Here is a 19,189-nt window from a genome sequence, read left to right as displayed (position 1 = left end):
TGATCAGCAAGAGGGCGGCCGACCCGGTCAGCGAGAGGCAGGTGACCCGGTCAGTGAGAGGCAGGTGACCCAGTCAGCGAGAAGCAGGTGACCCGGTCAGCGAGAGGGCAGCCAACCCGGTCAGCGAGAGGCAGGTGACTTGGTCAGTGAGAGGCAGGTGACCAGGTCAGTAAGAGGCAAGTGACCCGGTCAGCGAGAGGCAGGTGACCAGGTCAGTAAGAGGCAAGTGACCCGGTCAGTGAGAGGCAGGTGACCCGGTCAGCGAGAGGCAGGTGACCAGGTCAGTAAGAGGCAAGTGACCTGCTCAGTGAGAGGCAGGTGACCCGGTCAGCGAGAGGCAGGTGACCAGGTCAGTGATAGGGCGGCAGACCCGGTCAGTGAGAGGGTGGCAGACCTGGTCAGCGAGAAGCAGGTGACCCGGTCAGTGAGAGGGTGGCCGACCTGGTCAGTGAGAGGCAGCAAACTGCCTGGGATCTCTGGATGGCTTTCTCTTCTGGGCTCAGGACAGAGCTGCATCGTGGAAGTATGTATGCCCACATAGATGCTAACGCATCTCTGTCATCTACCCCTGCTCTTTGTGCCTGCCTGGATGCTCCTAAAGGTCATAGGGGTTCTTTAATACCTGTTTGGGCTCATCATCCTCAATAATCCTTCTGAAGCGAGGTGGGATGCAAGGGTGTTTGGAGTGGCTCACCTGTGCCCATCCCTGCTGCCATATTAGGGGAAATTCTGCTCGTCACCAGAAACCCAAAGAGCCCTCAGATGCTTTGTGCATGAGAAAAGCTCATTTAAATCATAATATAGCTCAGTACTTGGAGTTGTTTTACCAGGCATTCTGGAGTTCCATTAAAAAGAAAAAGAATTATCATATAACCTTAGCAGCAAAAATCAGCACAGGAGTACTGAGTTCTTCCCTCCATCTTTCATTTCTAGTCCTTTTTTTTTTTTTTTTAAGAGAGAAATAGATAGGAAGGGAGAGAGATGAGAAACATCAACTCATAGTTGCAACACCTTAGTTGTTCAATGATTGCTTTCTCATATGTGCCTTGACTGGGGGGAGGGGGTCTCCAGCCAAACCAGTGACCCCTTGCTCAAGCCAGTGAGCCTGCACTCAAGCTGGATGAGCCCACGCTCAAGCTGGGGACCCCAGGGTTTTGAACCTGGGTCCTCAGCGTCCCAGGCCAAAGCTCTATCCACTGCACCAGTGCCTATTCAGACATTCATTTCTATTCTTTTTTTTTTTTTTTTTGTATTTTTCTGAAGCTGGAAATGGGAAGGCAGTCAGACAGACTCCCGCATGCGCCTGCCGGGGATCCACCCGGAACGCCCACCAGGGGGCGATGCTCTGCCCATCCAGGGCGTCACTCTGTTGCGACCAGAGCCATTCTAGCGCCTGAGGCAGAGGCCACGGAGCCATCCCCAGTGCCCGGGCCATCTTTGCTCCAATGGAGCCTTGGAAGAGAGAGACAGAGAGGAAGGAGGGGGGAGGGGTGGAGAAGCAGATGGGCGCTTCTCCTGTGTGCCCTGGCCGGGAATCGAACCTGAGACTTCCGCACGCCAGGCCGACGCACTACCACTGAGCCAAACGGCCAGGGCCCATTTCTATTCTTAAAGAACACATTTTTGGTTGTAATTTCAGGTCAGCTCCATGGTGATTTCACTCACACCTCCCAGGGGTGCCTAAAGATTCTGAAGACCTTCGTAACCACAGCAAAGGTGCTTAAAGAACACTATTTTGCATGACTGAGTTCTTTTCCCCAGTACTTAAATACTCTTTTGTGCTCATGAAATATTACCAGGAGAGCAACAATTATTCTTACTAATCATAATGGAAGAGAGGGGAGAGCAGAGAGACTCTTGCTTCAGAATTAAATTTTAAAGAAATGTCAGAATGAGACTGTGAACACCTGAGGCACAGAAGCCAATTGAAAGGACTTAATTCTTTAGGCCATGGTGTTTTTTCTCTTCATCAAATCTTAAAACAGGTTTAACAGATTTTTATATCAGAACTTACCATGTATCATACTGAGCCTTCTAAATGATGGAATTCATAAGATTGGGCCCTTTTTATTAAACATTGTTTTTATTTACTTTTAAATAAGTTTCCTTACTGAACAATGGACCACAGGTACATACCAGATCCAGATCCAGAGGCGGTCACATCATAGATCAGATCCTTTAGAGTTTTCCCAGCATTTACCAGATTGCACTCGGAGAGGGGCTCCTCCACATTCTGCCTCTTCTTCTTCCTGTGTGTGCACTGCCGACCCTGGCACATCCAGATGGTCAGCACTGCAGCAGCGGACAAGAGGCACACAGGCACCGTGACGACGACAATCAGCTCCATGGGGCCAAGTTTGGGGGCATTTGGTGATGCTGCAGTTAAAAAAAAGAACATGACCATAAATCGGCCTGTTGTGCAAATTAGTTTGTAAAATATAATTTTTGGATTTGCTCACTTTCATTGTAAAAATGGCCACTGCCCAGGTATGTGATCTGTGAAACTGCTAATTACCTTCCTGCTTGGGAAAAGTCATTATTATGCTAACGTTAGTTGGAGGAGGGGTTTTGTGCCAAAAAGTGTTAAGAAGAAAGAGGAGGAAAGGAGAAGAAGCCAAGATGGAAGGGAAGGAGAGAGAAGCCAGTTTTGCAGTGCAAGAAGCCATGTTGACAGATGGGGAACCAGAGGTGACTTAGACTGGTGGGGGTCCTCTGATTCTAGGCAAACCCAGATGTGTCATAGCTTTGTGAACTCTGAATGAGTGGGTTTTGGAGCCCTGTGTGTTTTTACTCGCCTGCTGGGTGTGAGGCTAGAATAAAGGAATGGCCCAGCAGTTTTTGGCCCCATAGTTTCTTTACCGTCTGCCCAAATCTAATGGGGACCTGCACATGACTGGCTGTGATGGCCATGACTACTGGCCTTACATGACCCATGTGAAATATTTTAGAAATTGGAAATACGGTCATAAAAATTTCACATCTGTGACGTGCAGATACACAGTGTACACTTATGTTAGTTGGCAAAGACTGTCTGTGTTGTAAGCAAAGATGAGAAAAGGGAGCTGAGGCTAGGCTGCAGCAAAGAATGGTTATGCCAGGTGACAGTGAGGACAGAATTGGGGACATAAGAAGCACTTGTACAGGGGGTCTTTTTTTAAAACCTCCAAGGACTTGCCTGACCAGGCAGTGGCACAGTGGATAGAACGTCGGCCTGGAATGTGGAGGACCCAGGTTCGAGACCCGGAGGTCACCAGCTTGAGCGTGGGCTCATCTGGTTTGAGCAAAGCTCACCAGCTTGGACCCAAGGTTGCTGGCTCGAGCAAAGGGTTACTCGGTCTGCTGAAGACCTGTGGTCAAGGCACGTATGAGAAAGCAATCAATGAACAACTAAGGTGTTGCAACGCACAACGAAAAACTAATGATTGATTGATTGATGCTTCTCATTTCTCTTCATTCCTGTCTGTCTGTCCCTATCTATCCCTCTCTCTGACTCTCTCTTTGTCTTTGTAAAAATAAAATAAAATAAAAAAATAAAAAATAAAACCTCCAAGGACTTGACATTTTTCTACTCGTTTCTCCCTAGTTTTCTGCGGTCCATCTGTAAAGCACAGTCATTCATTCATGCCACAAATAATTATTGAGTTCTTGCAATATGCTGCCACCATTCCAGCTGACGAGAGACAGTGGTAAGAGAGACCAAATCCTTGCTTTTGTGACACTCATGTTCTCACTCACTCACGAAGAGTGCAGTATTATGAAGAAAAGGACACAGAAAGAAAGAATAATGGCCGATGTTACTTTAGACCATGTGGTCATGAAAGACTGCACCAACGGGAGGAACAGTGGCAGCTGTCTCGTGGAAGCACGTTCCCCAAGCATGTACCGGCAGGAGGACAGCATGTGCAAGGTACCCTGAGATACAGACCTGCTGGTGTGTGTGTTCAGGAACAACTGAGGCCTAGACTGCAGTAAACAGAGAGAAAGACAGAATGAAATGGGGTCAGAGAAGAAAAAATAGAAGATTCTGTAGGATCTTGTTGGCTAAAAGGGCTGAATTTTGCCCTGGCCGGTTGGCTCAGCGGTAGAGCATCGGCCTGGCGTGCAGGAGTCCAGGGTTCGATTCCCGGCCAGGGCACACAGGAGAGGCGCCCATTTGCTTCTCCACCCCTCCGCTCTCCTTCCTCTCTGTCTCTCTCTTCCCCTCCCGCAGCCGAGGCTCCATTGGAGCAAAGATGGCCCGGGCAATGGGGATGGCTCTATGGCCTCTGCCTCAGGCGCTAGAATGGCTCTGGACGCAACAGAGCGATGCCCCGAAGGAGCAAAGCATCGCCCCCTGGTGGGCATGCCGGGTGGATCCCGGTCAGGCGCATGCAGGAGTCTGTTTGACTGCCTCCCCATTTCCAGCTTCAGAAAAATGAAAAAAAACAACAACAACAACAAACAAACAAATAAAAGGGCTGAATTTTATCCTAAGGAGAAGCTGTTGCAGGATTTTTGAACAGGCAAGTGAAATATGATCCAATTTATATTCTGTGTGGCTGCTGTGTGAAGACACTAGGGGCAGAAGAGTAAAAGCAAAGAGACAAATTAGAAATCTAATGAAATAATCCTGGCAGGAAATGATGGTCTTGGCTGACAACCCTATCTAAAATAGTCCTTCCTTCTCATTCCCCATTCACTCTCTATATCCTTTCCTGTTTTATTTTAATTTCTGGAGCTTATCACTGCCTGGCACATCATATATTCATTTATCTATTATCTGATTTCCTCCAAAGAACATATGCTTCATGATAGAAGAACTTTGCCTGCTTTGTTCTCAACTATATCCCATGTATACAGTGGTAAATGGTCAATAAATAGATCTTGAATAGTGGAATCACTGAAAGTTTTACTAGTTTTTCTTAATAAGTAAAGGATAAGGCTTTTAGTTTTAGTTTTAGAAAAAAATAAATATGATAATTGAAACCAAATAACATAAGGATATAATTAAATTTGCCAGTCTAATTTTAAAACACATATAGCCAATTTTTTTTTAAAGTTCATCCTATACTTAAGAAATCTTTTTAACTTAGAAAAAACAGCAATACATGAAAAATCTATGATGTCAGATATTTCTGGTGTTCTTAAAAGAAGTTATTTTGACATGAGCACCTAGTTCATTTTTTCATTCACTACAGACAATCTCAGCAGCAATTTAATTTTATCCCTAAGTCCTACCATCAGGGATGTTGATTTTTGTTTTTAATAATTCTTGGGGTAAAAAGATCAACAAAATTGACAAACCCTTGGCAAGACTTACCAAGGAAAAAAGAGAAAGAACTCATATAAACAAAATCCAAAATGAAAGAGGAGAAATCACCACGGACACCGTAGATATACAAAGAATTATTGTAGAATACTATGAAAAACTTTATGCCACTAAATTCAACAACCTAGAACAAATGGATAAATTCCTAGAAAAATACAACCTTCCTAGACTGAGTCAAGAAGAAGCAGAAAGCCTAAACAGACCTATCAGTAGAGAAGAAATAGAAAAAACCATTAAAAACCTCCCCAAAAATAAAAGTCCAGGCCCTGACGGCTATACCAGCGAATTTTATCAAACATTCAAAGAAGACTTGGTTCCTATTCTACTCAAAGTCTTCCAAAAAATTGAAGAAGAAGCAATACTTCCAAACACATTTTATGAGGCCAACATAACCCTCATACCAAAACCAGGCAAGGATGGCACAAAAAAAGAAAACTACAGACCAATATCTCTAATGAATACAGGTGCCAAAATACTAAACAAAATACTAGCAAATCGAATACAACAACATATTAAAAAAATAATACATCATGATCAAGTGGGATTCATCCCAGAATCTCAAGGATGGTTCAACATACGTAAAACGGTTAACGTAATACACCATATCAACAAAACAAAGAACAAAAACCACATGATCTTATCAATAGATGCAGAAAAGGCTTTCGATAAAATACAACACAATTTTATGTTTAAGACTCTCAACAAAATGGGTATAGAAGGAAAATATCTCAACATGATAAAGGCCATATATGATAAACCATCAGCTAACATCATATTAAATGGCACTAAACTGAAGGCTTTCCCCCTTAAATCAGGAACAAGACAGGGTTGTCCACTCTCTCCACTCTTATTTAATGTGGTACTAGAGGTTCTAGCCAGAGCAATCAGACAAGACAAAGAAATAAAAGGCATCCATATCGGAAAAGAAGAAGTAAAGGTATCACTTTTTGCAGATGATATGATCCTATACATCGAAAACCCCAAAGAATCCACAAAAAGACTACTAGAAACAATAAGCCAATACAGTAAGGTCGCAGGATACAAAATTAACATACAGAAGTCAATAGCCTTTCTATATGCCAACAATGAAACAACTGAGAAGGAACTCAAAAGAATAATCCCCTTCACGATTGCAACAAAAAAAATAAAATACTTAGGAATAAACATAACAAAGAATGTAAAGGACTTATATAATGAAAACTATAAACCATTTTTAAGGGAAATCGAAAAAGATATAATGAGATGGAAGAATATACCTTGTTCTTGGCTAGGAAGAATAAATATAATCAAGATGGCTATATTACCCAAAGCAATATACAAATTTAATGCAATTCCCATCAAACTTCCAATGACATTTTTTAAAGAAATAGAGCAAAAAATCATCAGATTTATATGGAACTATAAAAAACCCCGAATAGCCAAAGCAATCCTAAAGAAAAAGAATGAAGCTGGGGGCATTACAATACCTGACTTCAAACTCTATTATAGGGCCACGACAATCAAAACAGCATGGTATTGGCAGAAAAATAGACACTCAGACCAATGGAACAGAATAGAAAGTCCAGAAATAAAACCACATATATATAGTCAAATAATTTTTGATAAAGGGGCCAACAACACACAATGGAGAAAAGAAAGCCTCTTCAATAAATGGTGCTGGGAAAACTGGAAAGCCACATGCAAAAGAATGAAGCTGAACTACAGTTTGTCCCCCTGTACTAAAATTAACTCAAAATGGATCAAAGATCTAAACATAAGACCTGAAACAATAAAGTACATAGAAGAAGACATAGGTACTCAACTCATGGACCTGGGTTTTAAAGAGCATTTTAAGAATTTGACTCCAATGGCAAGAGAAGTGAAGGCAAAAATTAATGAATGGGACTACATCAGACTAAGAAGTTTTTGCTCAGCAAGAGAAACTGATAACAAAATAAACAGAAAGCCAACTAAATGGGAAATGATATTTTCAAACAACAGCTCAGATAAGGGCCTAATATACAAAATATACAAAGAACTCATAAAACTCAACAACAAACAAACAAACAATCCAATAAAAAAATGGGAACAGGACATGAACAGACACTTCTCCCAGGAAGAAATACAAATGGCCAACAGATATATGAAAAGATGCTCATCTTCTTTAGCTATTAGAGAAATGCAAATCAAAACAGCAATGAGATACCACCTCACACCTGTTCGATTAGCTATTATTACCAAGACAGGTAATAGCAAATGTTGGAGAGGCTGTGGAGAAAAAGGAACCCTCATACACTGTTGGTGGGAATGTAAAGTAGTACAACCATTATGGAAGAAAGTATGGTGGTTCCTCAAAAAACTGAATATAGAACTACCTTATGACCCAGCAATCCCTCTACTGGGTATATACCCCAAAAACTCAGAAACATTGATACGTAAAGACACAAGCAGCCCCATGTTTATTGCAGCATTTTTCACAGTGGCCAGGACATGGAAACAACCAAAAAGCCCATCAATAGATGACTGGATAAAGAAGATGTGGCACATATACACTATGGAATACTACTCAGCCATAAGAAATGATGACATCAGAACATTTACAGCAAAATGGTGGGATCTTGATAACATGATACGAAGCAAAATAAGTAAATCAGAAAAAACCAGGAACTGCATTATTCCATACGTAGGTGGGACATAAAAGTGAAACTAAGAGACATTGATAAGAGTGTGGTGGTTATGGGGGGGGAGGGGGGAATGGGAGAGGGAAATGGGGAGGGGGAGGGGCACAAAGAAAACAAGATAGAAGGTGACAGAGGACAATCTGACTTTGGGTGATGGGTATGCATCATAATTGAACGACAAGATACCCTGGACTTGTTATCTTTGAATATATGTATCCTGATTTATTGATGTCACCCCATTAAAAAAATAAAATTATTTAAAAAAAAATAATTCTTGGGGTATATTTGATAGAATATGGGCATAGAATTCTGGATTCTTAACCTAATTGTAGGTTCTCAAACACCAAGGAAAAGAAAAATTCAAGCTTTGCAGAGAAAGAAGTGGGTTATGTGTGGCCATTATGCCTTGGGCAAACTGTACCCTTCCCCGCCCCACCCCTGGCTGACTGTTAGGCCAGTGAGAAGGTTACAGACAAGGCATAGAAAGCAGCAGCATAACACCTGCACCTGCAAGTCTAAACAAATTTCAGCGATAATGGACCTTGCGAATTAAGCCAGTTCTCAGACTTCCTTGTTTGCAATTGATAATCATAGTTATATTACATTACTTACCATTTCAACCAGAATATCTGCATATAATTTTAAAACAAATATTCTTCAATTCTAAAGGAAAAAATAATCAAATTCCTCAAAAGTATGTTCATAGAAGTTTCATTATAGTCTTAAAAACAGTAGTCTATCTACAACCAATGAATGAAAGATTTAAAGCTGGTAAGTGAACTTTGGAAACAAACATAACCCATGCTCTTCTACTTTGCTTAGTGAATTCTGGCAGAGGACCAACCTGCCTCTGAGTGCTTCAGGGTTTCTCTGAAATCATTAGAAGTTGTGCAGGTGCCCACAGGGAGAGCTTGGCCTCGAGTGTCCTTATGACAAGGCGTAAATGAGTTTTCTAATTTGACTTTGCTTTAGAATCATTAACCATGGTTCTTGCAACTTTTGAAATGTGCTTATAAAATAAGAGTCTTATGATCCATTTTACAGTGAAAGTTCAAATTTACATTTCAAGTTGTATCTATATTTTTATGTACTCATAAAGGTATTCTAAAGAAGCCAAAGAATATACTTAATCACTTGCAATTTATATAAACATCTATTTAAACATACTTTTAAAAATAAAATTGCACTATTATATACATTTATACAGCTAAATTTTATTTTGATATGTTATTACATATTATTAATATAAACATTAAAGTGAAAAAGCTTATTGATTCCCTCATTTTACTAAAGCTCTCTTAAGCAGAGCTCAGATCATCACTATGGCAACCAATAAGGAGGCAAAAGGTCAGCAACCCTGAAAATAGAACAATCTCCACAGAAGTGCTTCGCTCTAGTGAAGGCTACTGCTCTCAGGGATGTTTATTACAGATGGGCCATGTTTCTTCTTTTGTGAATAAATTTACTTTCACAATTTACTAAATTTACAAATTAGTAAGAAAAAAAGATTACTCATCTACAAATGGACTAGCAACACCATTCAGAAACAGCTCCTTAAACACTGAGCAATTTTTAAAGGAAGCACTTATAAAGCTATCTTCTAAACCAAATGTTGATTGCAATCCCCATAGGAGATCAATGAAGAAAAACTAGTCTACACCTCATAAATTATGGTAGAAGGAGACAGTAGTGCAGTTAAAAAGACATTTTAATAAGTTACCTCTGATGAGCATATTAATTTTTTAGCAGGTTTTACATTTTTGACCAGCACAGAACTCTTATTATGTGATCATCTGCAGTTTTTGAGATTGTCAATTGAGATGCATTCTTCATGAGAAGGGGAGATATGTTAATCCCAAAAGTGAGGTCTGGGAAGTGATGCATTGCTAATTCAAGTTACCTCACTCCCTAGTAAATTAAATAGAAGAAGAAGACGTAGAATAAAAGAGAGAAAAGCACTCATCTATTTGAGTGAGAGGCTAGCTCACAAATAATCTCCCCTATGTAAGTTCCATATACATTAAACCAAGGCAATGTAGGGGAAAGAAGTATTAAAAACAAATAATTTCATTTGCCAAAAACAGAGTGACATGCTAAGAAATGAGAAATCTCCCAAGATGAATGCCCTTTAACCTGCTATTTCGATGCATTTTTAAGTGTGTATACCATGTTTTCAACATTTGCTTGTAATACATTTCTAATTGGTTTCTTGTTGCTTTACTGAATCCAGTTCACACACTGGATTCAGAGGAATTGGTTTGCATAAGGTGCACTGAGGACAACTCTGTAGGGGGGTTGCCAAGAAGTGGGGCACAGTCCATATCCTTGTGGAATTTAAACTCTACTAAGGAACATATGACCCATCTAAGGAACAATTCCAAAACAACTTCACAAGTAAAAATATGGAGTAAGATTAAGGGAAGTGGGAGGAAAAAATAATCATCATGAGGAGTTCCATTCATAATGAATCAGTCCAATATAAAAGAATATGTAACTACATCCACACTTATATGTGTAAAGTACATACATGTGAAGGAAAATGAGACTAAGGAGCTAAGTCACAAATACCAGTTTTATTTATCTAACACCCCTTTATAATTCTGTACTCTCTGACGGCAGGCACCCCCTCCACAACCTGAGGCTGTCCTAGCTGCCTCTGTCTTCATAGTCACCCTTATAAATGTCACCAGGAATAATCCTATTAGAAGTTAATTCAGTTAGATCCCTCTAACATGCTCCACTCTAAAAAGCAGCAAATGGTCTCCCCTTTACTCAGAGCGGGAATAATCATGTCAAACAGGTCGTTTTGATCAACATGGACTTCAAGTACTTGAACAATGTCAGAATATTTTCTTAGAGATTCAACTGAGCCACGACAGGAATAGAAACAACATGAGAATTAGTTCTGCCTTTTAACTGTATCAGATGAGCTATTGATGGGTCTTCTATTGTTCAGTGCCCAGTCTATAAATGGCTATTAGCACACAGTCTTCATCTGCCCAGACTTGATGAGTGTAGACCAGGCAGGAAGCACCACACATAGAAATTTTTCTTGAACAGTTCTTGTGCTGCTGGTTTTCTGGAATGTGTGAGCAACACTGAGAAGCTACAAACATTCCTTTGTCCACTGGCATCTGAATGTAAGATTAATAATGTTCTTATATTTTAAGGTAATAGAAATGTTAAGTTGAAGATAACAGTCTTCAGCACAAGGGGTATGAAAAACTTTGACTCAAGCAGAAGTGATATAAATACAACATAGGAAAGAGAATGTTTTTATTGTTGCTTCTATTGCTTTATTAAGGGATATTTCAAAATGAATATGAAGCTATAAAATATCTTCTAGTTTTTACAAACTGTATACTTTTTAAATTGAATTTATTGGGTGACACTGGTTAACATCATTATACAGGTTTCAGGTGCCCAATTCTATAACACATCATTGTACACTGTATTGTGTGTTCATACCCCCCACCAAGTCAAGTTCATGTCCATCCCCCCATACCCTCTGTAACCTCTCCGCCTACACCCAGGAGAATTCCTGTGTCCGTGGAAGGAGAATTTAAGTGAGCTTTACCATTTTCCTTAATTTCAAGGAATGGACCAGAGATGAGTTTCCTAATTTGTCATCAAAACATGTATCTTCTATGAAGACATGAGATAGTAATTACTCAAGAAATATTTTAGTTTCTTCCTTAAGCCAACCTTCTATACGGAAAAAAATTAAATTTCCTTTGAAGCCACAAACACAAGATATCTTGTACCTCTCTAAACAGCAGAGGGCCTTGTTCAGAGAAGGACTTAAAAATATTGATGAAAATGGAAAAGTTACACTTTTCTGCCTTAAAGTTTGTGCTAATGTAAATTTCTCCCAGAGGTAACATATTTACAAAGAGCAGCTTATTCACTTAGAAAAGATTGATGTGAGGTCATCATATTTTGACCCAGCTCAATGTCCAAAAGATGAGTGAGTAAGCAAGTAATACTTTTTACAGAACTTTGAGAGTAGGGGTTTACATAATGTAAAATCCTAAATTTAGGATTGGTTATAAATTTCACTTTCCATTTCCCATTACACCTATGTGAACAGAATTTTATAACTGAAATCAGTGTACTTGTTTCTTGAAACAAGAAACACTTCCTATCTTCTTACATTAAACTTTAAAAGCACAAATTTGACTTCTTTGTATGCTTGTATTTCACAGCACTTTCCAAAATATATAATTCATAATGTCTTTCATTTTAAGGGACAAAAAAGCCATCTGGTACACCTGACAGGTGTGCACTGAATTCTCAGAGAATGAGCTATCAGTAGATTTGTTCGTGTGATAGCAGAACAATTCCACAAGGTGTCCCAATGAGTATTTCTCAGCATGTAGATGTCACCTTACACTGACGAGATCAATGAATTTATGTTTAAAATAGAAAACCATGAACATTCAGAGATAACCATGAATTTCTGAAAAAAATAACAAGACTTTTGAATTCCCAAAAGAATATTGCTCACTATCTAATTCTTCAATTTTTATAAGTATAGCATGCTTTAAAATTATTGATTTTTGATAAGTTCAATTAGAATGTTATGGCAGTTTATCTTCTTTCATTTTGGTTTATACTGAAATCTAACTTAGACACATGTCTAATCAATATGCATTATTCACCTACTCTAACTGATATAAATAATCAATTTTCTTTTTCTCTTTATATAACTAAGAACAGAATAGGAAGGTACAAATTGTACTGAGAGTAGTAAAGCGCCTATGTTTTAATGCTGTGCATCTATTTTCTTTATTAAAATTAATTATTTGAATTAGTTAAAATATGATAGCATTATTAAAATAGTGTGCTGAAATAAAAAATCAGAAATTATTACTACACTTACCCTTTCAAGCAGTGTATGTTTTGGTAGCAAACTGAGAACAAAGATGCCAGGAACTTGAATGTGTTATTGAAGAGTCTATTTCCATATGAAGGGTAGTAATTAGTGCAAGCATGAACTAAATAACAATTCCTATTAAAATTAACCCTATAAATATCCAGCTTCTCTAGATCAGGTTTCCTGACCTTACCCTGGTTGAACTTTCATAGCCAGTTTTAGAGTACCCTTGATGCTACTTGACATCACGGTATTTCTCTAAGCATGTCTCTGATGTCACCTAGTGTCACCAGAAATCATTTCTGCTACAAACCAAAATGCAATCCATCCAAGAAAGAATCAAGCAACAAAAAAAATGATTTCTTCAAACAGGAAAAATGAGCTGTTTTAATCATAAGGGAGAAAAGAGAGGTAGAAAATAGTGTTCAACAGAATTAACTCAAGTACACTAAAATAAAAAATATACTAAACTATTATATTGAGAACTATAGGCCGGTGGATATAGGCTCAGTACAAATTGAGTGAATGAATGAAGCCCATGCCCAATAGGAAAAAGTCGGTCACTTCAGCTTCAGCCAACTGGTTAGAATGTCAAATGTGATTCCTCATAACAAGCCACAGATCAGGATTTTCATATTAAGACCTTAATTTTTAACATTATTTTAAAAATCACTTTTATTTTTCAGAAAGTTTGTAGATCAAATAAAACTTGTCTGAGCCAGATTCAAATAGATAAGACTCTGGAAGACCTATTTTGTTGTTTCCATGTTCATCAGAATTGGGTTTAACTATAAATAGCAGAGGAAACCAAACAGAAGTTTTCTCTTAGGGTAAAAGGCATCAGAAGATGGGCTGTCCAATGTTAGCAGTGTGGCTCCATGAAGTGTTCAGTCGGGGTCCTCGCATCTCCTGTGTCGCCATTTTCCCCATGGTGCAGCCATTATCCCCATGGTCCGAGGCAGCTGCTAAAACTCGGTCCTTCACTTCCAGGCAGCGTGAGGGAGGGTGGCATAATAATGTGCCAGCTCTCTTTTATGAGTCTTCTCAGAAGTTTATCAAAATACAACCACTCATCTTATTAGCCAGGAATTAGTCATATGGCCACACTTAACAGGTAGCTGAAAATTCTGTCTGTAAGGTGGACATTCATACAACTAGCCAAAAGTCTGAGTTCTGCTACTAAATGGGTATTAGAAGAAACTAGATGTCTTTGAAACACTTATAGTCATGGTAGATTCTGACCCATCAGTTAGATTTTTCATTAGAAAAAAAACACATGTGGAACAAAACAAGTCAGTAAAAGCATTTATAAGAAAAGAGTTAAATAATGTCCTTAGCCTGACAGCTCTCCAATACTGACTCCAGATGTTAACAGAATGTGTAACTTCCATAAATTTACTATGCTCAAAAATTATCTTAAAATGATACTTTGCCCTTTTGCTGTGAATTTAACAAATACACAGAAAAGTATATATACTATGTATACAGGTTGAATATATTAGAAATAATCATACACTCCCAATCCCCCAGTCTGAGATACCCTCACATGATCACAGCATTATCCCTTCCCTCAGTGTAACCATTATCCCGATTTAGAGAATACAGGGGATCCTCGGGTTATGACAGTCTTGACACAAGACGTTTCGAGTATATGACACTCACTCCCATAAAAACTTTTTTAAAAATTGAGATCTGAGTGTTTCAGCTGACGCCGTCAGTGCCATACTACGGACTACGTGAACGAACAAACTAGTTTAGTTGTGTGTGGCAGAAGAATACACAGTAACGCAGCATGTTTGTGTTTCTATGTTCTAGATTATGATTTTACAACTGTGTTAGGATAGGTAAGTGATTTAGGCTAGGATGTGTTTTGACCTACACCAAAATTTGGGTTATGTCATTGTCACAGGAAGGAAATTGTGTTGTAATGTGAGGACCCCCTGCCCGTGTATACATTTCCTTTCTCTGTCTCTGTAAAAAAAAAAAAAAAAAAAAAAAAAAAATTCTATTTTTACCTATTGTGGATTAAAGGGAACATAGTCACAGTCTATTCTTTTAGAATTAACTTAGAAATGACAACAGGTACATTTAAAGCATAAAACTAGACAATGTCTTTATCTTCCTCCCACAAAACAAGGTCCCTAGAAAATTTTAACACATTTAACCCCCTCCTGACATATATAATATGCTACTTTTATATGCAATGACCATTTTATCACATTTTAGAAAACCCCACAAAACATGAATGTAACAGACTATTGTTCTTTAGAATTATTTACATTTTATCACTTTCTTTGTTTTTCATTTCTCTTTGCATGTCAGAACGTTGGTATTATTTTTTTTTCTGCCTGAAGTATATTCTTTAGTTTAGAATTTCCTTTGTCAAGGGTTCTGATAATGTCAAACTCACCTATTTTGTTACTTTGAAAATGTCTTTCCTTTACTTAATTCTTTAAAGATATTTTTGCTGGGTATAGAATTCTGGATTATCAGTTACTTTATTTTAAAATATTAAAGATATAATTCTACATTTTCTCTTTTTACTTTTTTGCTATTAATACAATCTCAGTTCTTTCATAACTAGTTTGAATTTCATTACCTTTTTGTCTGCCAGTTCTGTGGGGGGGAGAGTTCAGCAAAGGAAAGGAATAAGGCTTCCTTTTGCTTGGGAAAAAGCTGCCCCCCTCCATCTCTCACCTTGATGATTGACAATTCAGTTCCTCCCCATATATTCTTTATGTCTTTCAGGCTCCATTGAAATTCAAAGAGTGTGAGTCCAAGTAAGGTTATGTGTGGAGCCTTTAAGAGAAACTGCCTGGGACTCCAGCTGCACGCCATCTCCCATAGACTCAATCCTTGCAGGTTTTTAAAGGTAGAAGTAATGGAGACTTTCCTTCCTAGCATTGGAACCCTGATCTAGGGGGACTAGTATGGGGCAGGAACCCCATCCCTCTTCAAGGGGAACTCTGCATCTGACGTATCCTTCCCAATTTTTATATGCCATGTGTGGGTATCTGACTAGCCTGTTCCCTGTGTCCTGCCCTCCGACCAGTTTCAGTGTGGTTTCTTCTTTAATTCTCTAGTTGTAGGACTTCCATTCAGTCATACTTCAGGTGGTTCTGAATGCTGGTTTTTCCATAGGTTAGCTGTAATTTTGGTGTGCTTGTGGGAGGAGGTGAGTACCACATTTCTCTATTCCATCTTGACCAGAATTCTAAGCAGTGATTTTCAACCAGTGTGCTGCCAGAATTTCTAAAATATGCAATACCTAACTATTTAGTCAGGGGCACTACCTTCTTTCCCTTAGATTGTGAAATAGAAAAAAAAATTACAATAGCCAACACAACAACAGCTGTCTAGTGTGAATGAATCAAAATTACACCTACTTTTTTTGTGTCAAACTGCAGAAGTTTAGTAATTAGCTTATGTGTGCCACAAGATAAAAAATGTTGAAAATCACTGCTCTAGATAGTTTATGCCTTCTTCTGGCATTTTGCAGGAATAGTCTGGGGCTACCATAAAGAAAATTCTGCCTCTGAAGATTCCTTGTACCACTCAGTAATGGGAACTCAAGCCTAAAATCTTTGTGATGGCCAGGCTACGTTTACAGCTTCTCAGAAACAAGGATTTTTGTTTGTTTTCATGTTGTTGTATTTTTTTCTTTGTTTCTCTCTCTCTTGCTTTCTTTCTCTCTCTCACTCCCTCTTTTCTTCCTTTCCTTTTTCTGTTCTTCTCTCTCTCTTTCTTTTTTTTTATTCTTCTCTGCCCAAGCTTCCACCCTGAGATTATAAGAAAATGGGCTTATATCTGGTTTAAACTTGCAATAAAGAAAAAGACCTTTGATATCTCTGCTAAACCTGGGGGTTCTATTAGACAACTCAGTAACAGCAAATCATATTTCTTAAATTTGTTTTCCCTGAACCTTGGTATCCCTAATAACAAATAAAACATGATATTGTACACATTAGAAAAAAAGAAATACATATTTTTTAAAAGTATCAGATAAAAATATTAAAGTTAGATAATATCTCAAATAATAAGGATGTTCATTAATATACATAAGAAATCTGGAAATAGGCTGTTGACTTTATTGAGTCTCTTTGTTAGTAAATCATAGAATCAACCTTATAAATAGTTATAATTTTTCCAGTCATATATGCTACAAATATTTTTATCTCCTATTTAATTTATATTTGGTTTTATTTATATTTTTTATTATTCATTTTTATTTTAGTTTACATATAGTCAATTATATTTGTCTATTCCTTTTATAGCAGTTGGATTTCCTGTCTTATTTAAGAACAGCCTTCACACTATAAAGTCACAAAAATCTTTTTTTCTAAATTTTCCTCTGACATTTAAATTGTTTTGCATTTCACAATTAGATATTTAATTAAGCTGTAACTTATTTTTGAATATGGTATGACACTGTTGTACAGCCTTGTTTTCTTCCAGATGGATAGATAATTATGCCAGCATCATTTCAAAAATAAACTGTCCTGGAATTTCCATTTCTGCCAAATTACACTTAAATGTCCACAGACACCCTTCTTGGTATAGCACAAACAAAAAATGCTGAATAAAATATAAAAGAAGAACTTTTCTCTGATACATGATTAAGCTGGTGGGAATATAAATGAATTGTTCAGCAGGCAAAAATAAAGTGAAAATCGAGAGAGGTGTTTGAGCACTAGGCCGCCATTTACTCTGGACACGTCAGCCAGTTTGGGTGGTTAAGTGTGTAGTTTACCAGACTTATACCAAAAGATCAGGAGATAAAACCTGGTTCCTTAAATAGTGAAAGGTCAGATTAGAAATATTGGCATAAATCAGGCAACTATGAGTGGCACTGAAAATAAAACAATATAGAACATGATGTGCAGAGAGAAATAGTGTATCCATTCATCTATTGTCTGTCTTAACCTTGATTTTGTGTACAGAATAAAAAATAACCTCTTCAAGAGTTCTTTACCACCAATGTACTACCTGTACAGGCTTAGAGCCAGAATTTATGTTATATGTTGGCCAAAATTTAAAAAACCCTTAATTAAAACATCGTCCCAAGATATCTGACAGAAGCTAAAAGTAAATCTTCTCTGGAAGAACACATTTTAAATACAGGTTTCAAAAGTTTCCACCAGATATGATTCCCCAAAACATGACCTCATCACCAAAAATCACAAAACACTCAAGGAAAGCCGCCACCAAGAATATGAGTCAGCAAAATTAAAAACAGCAGATTCAAACTCATGGGAGGTGCAGATATTGAAATTATCAGAGATTCAACTATGAGTCAAAGTATTTAAAAGGCAAGGAGAATAGATACAGAAGATCCAATTTATGCAAAATGAGAGAAAGAATTGTAAGAAGAACTGAGGAGAACTTATTAGAGAGCTCACAGAGAGAACCCATTGTAAAAACACACCCAAAAATATCTTCCTATGTGAATGAAATTTTTTCATCTCTTACTTATTTACCCTACCTGGTGCTGCCCTGCCCCCCACTACCTCACACGTACCTATTATTTGTATAAATAAGTCTTTTGTCTTTTATTTTTTAAACAAATATTCTTGAAGAGCTAAGAATATATTATTTATTTTTTATTGTGAATTTTTCCCATCAACATGGCCTCTCTCCTTATTTCAGAGGAAGCTGAGAGGGAACAATCTGAATGAGTTACTGTATATTAGTGATACCTGAGAGGACTAGATCAAAGGTCACTGGAGTCAGAGCAAGAAAAGTAGCATCCAGAAAAGTGGGAAGATATTTAAGAAATTGAAGATAGCTATTCTTATCTGGTCTGAAAGTAAACAGGAAGAAGAGATTAGACAAAGTACATTATGTAAAGTATATATACTTTTCTTATTTAACAGATTTGCATAATCTATATTTAAATTTTCAATATTCAATACTCTTTGTGTTTTGAAAATATTAATAACAACATATTTGCTGCTATTAGAACTCAAAGCACTAGTCAAATAAATTTCTGGAAATAGTTGTTGCCTTTCCAGGTTTACATAGGAAAAACCCCTCTAAATACTTGTGGTAACAGTTGAACTTGGAAGGTCACTCCAGTGACATCAGAGATATCTACTTCAGCCTAACCAGGCGGTGGTGCAGCAGATAGAGCATCGGACTGGGATGCAGAGGACCCAGGTTCGAGACTCTGAGGTCACCAGCTTGAGCGCAGGCTCATCTGGCTTGAGCAAAGCTCACCAGCTTGGACCCAAGGTCGCTGGCTTGAGCAAGGGATTACTCAGTCTGCTGTAGCCCCACAGTCAAGGCACATATGAGAAAGCAATCAACGAACAATTAAGGTGTCGCAACGAACAACTGATGATTGAT

The 19,189-nt window shown here is 38.1% G+C and overlaps 1 protein-coding gene across 3 annotated transcripts in view; it reads right to left on the bottom strand.

Annotated features, from left to right (window-relative positions):
• ACVR1C (activin A receptor type 1C) overlaps window positions 1-19,189 on the bottom strand; it is a 126,576-nt gene that overhangs the window by 54,782 nt on the left and 52,605 nt on the right. For all 3 annotated transcript variants that reach the window (XM_066280214.1, XM_066280212.1, XM_066280213.1), the window contains exon 3: window positions 2,137-2,376. In XM_066280214.1, the coding sequence (XP_066136311.1) occupies window positions 2,137-2,376 (240 nt within the window). The remainder of the gene's footprint in view (window positions 1-2,136; window positions 2,377-19,189) is intronic.

This window comes from Saccopteryx bilineata, chromosome 5 (genome assembly GCF_036850765.1).
Source record: "Saccopteryx bilineata isolate mSacBil1 chromosome 5, mSacBil1_pri_phased_curated, whole genome shotgun sequence".
Classification (NCBI taxonomy): domain Eukaryota; kingdom Metazoa; phylum Chordata; class Mammalia; order Chiroptera; family Emballonuridae; genus Saccopteryx; species Saccopteryx bilineata.
Note: the sequence above shows the minus strand (reverse complement) of the source record. Positions and strands in the feature narration are given on the sequence as shown.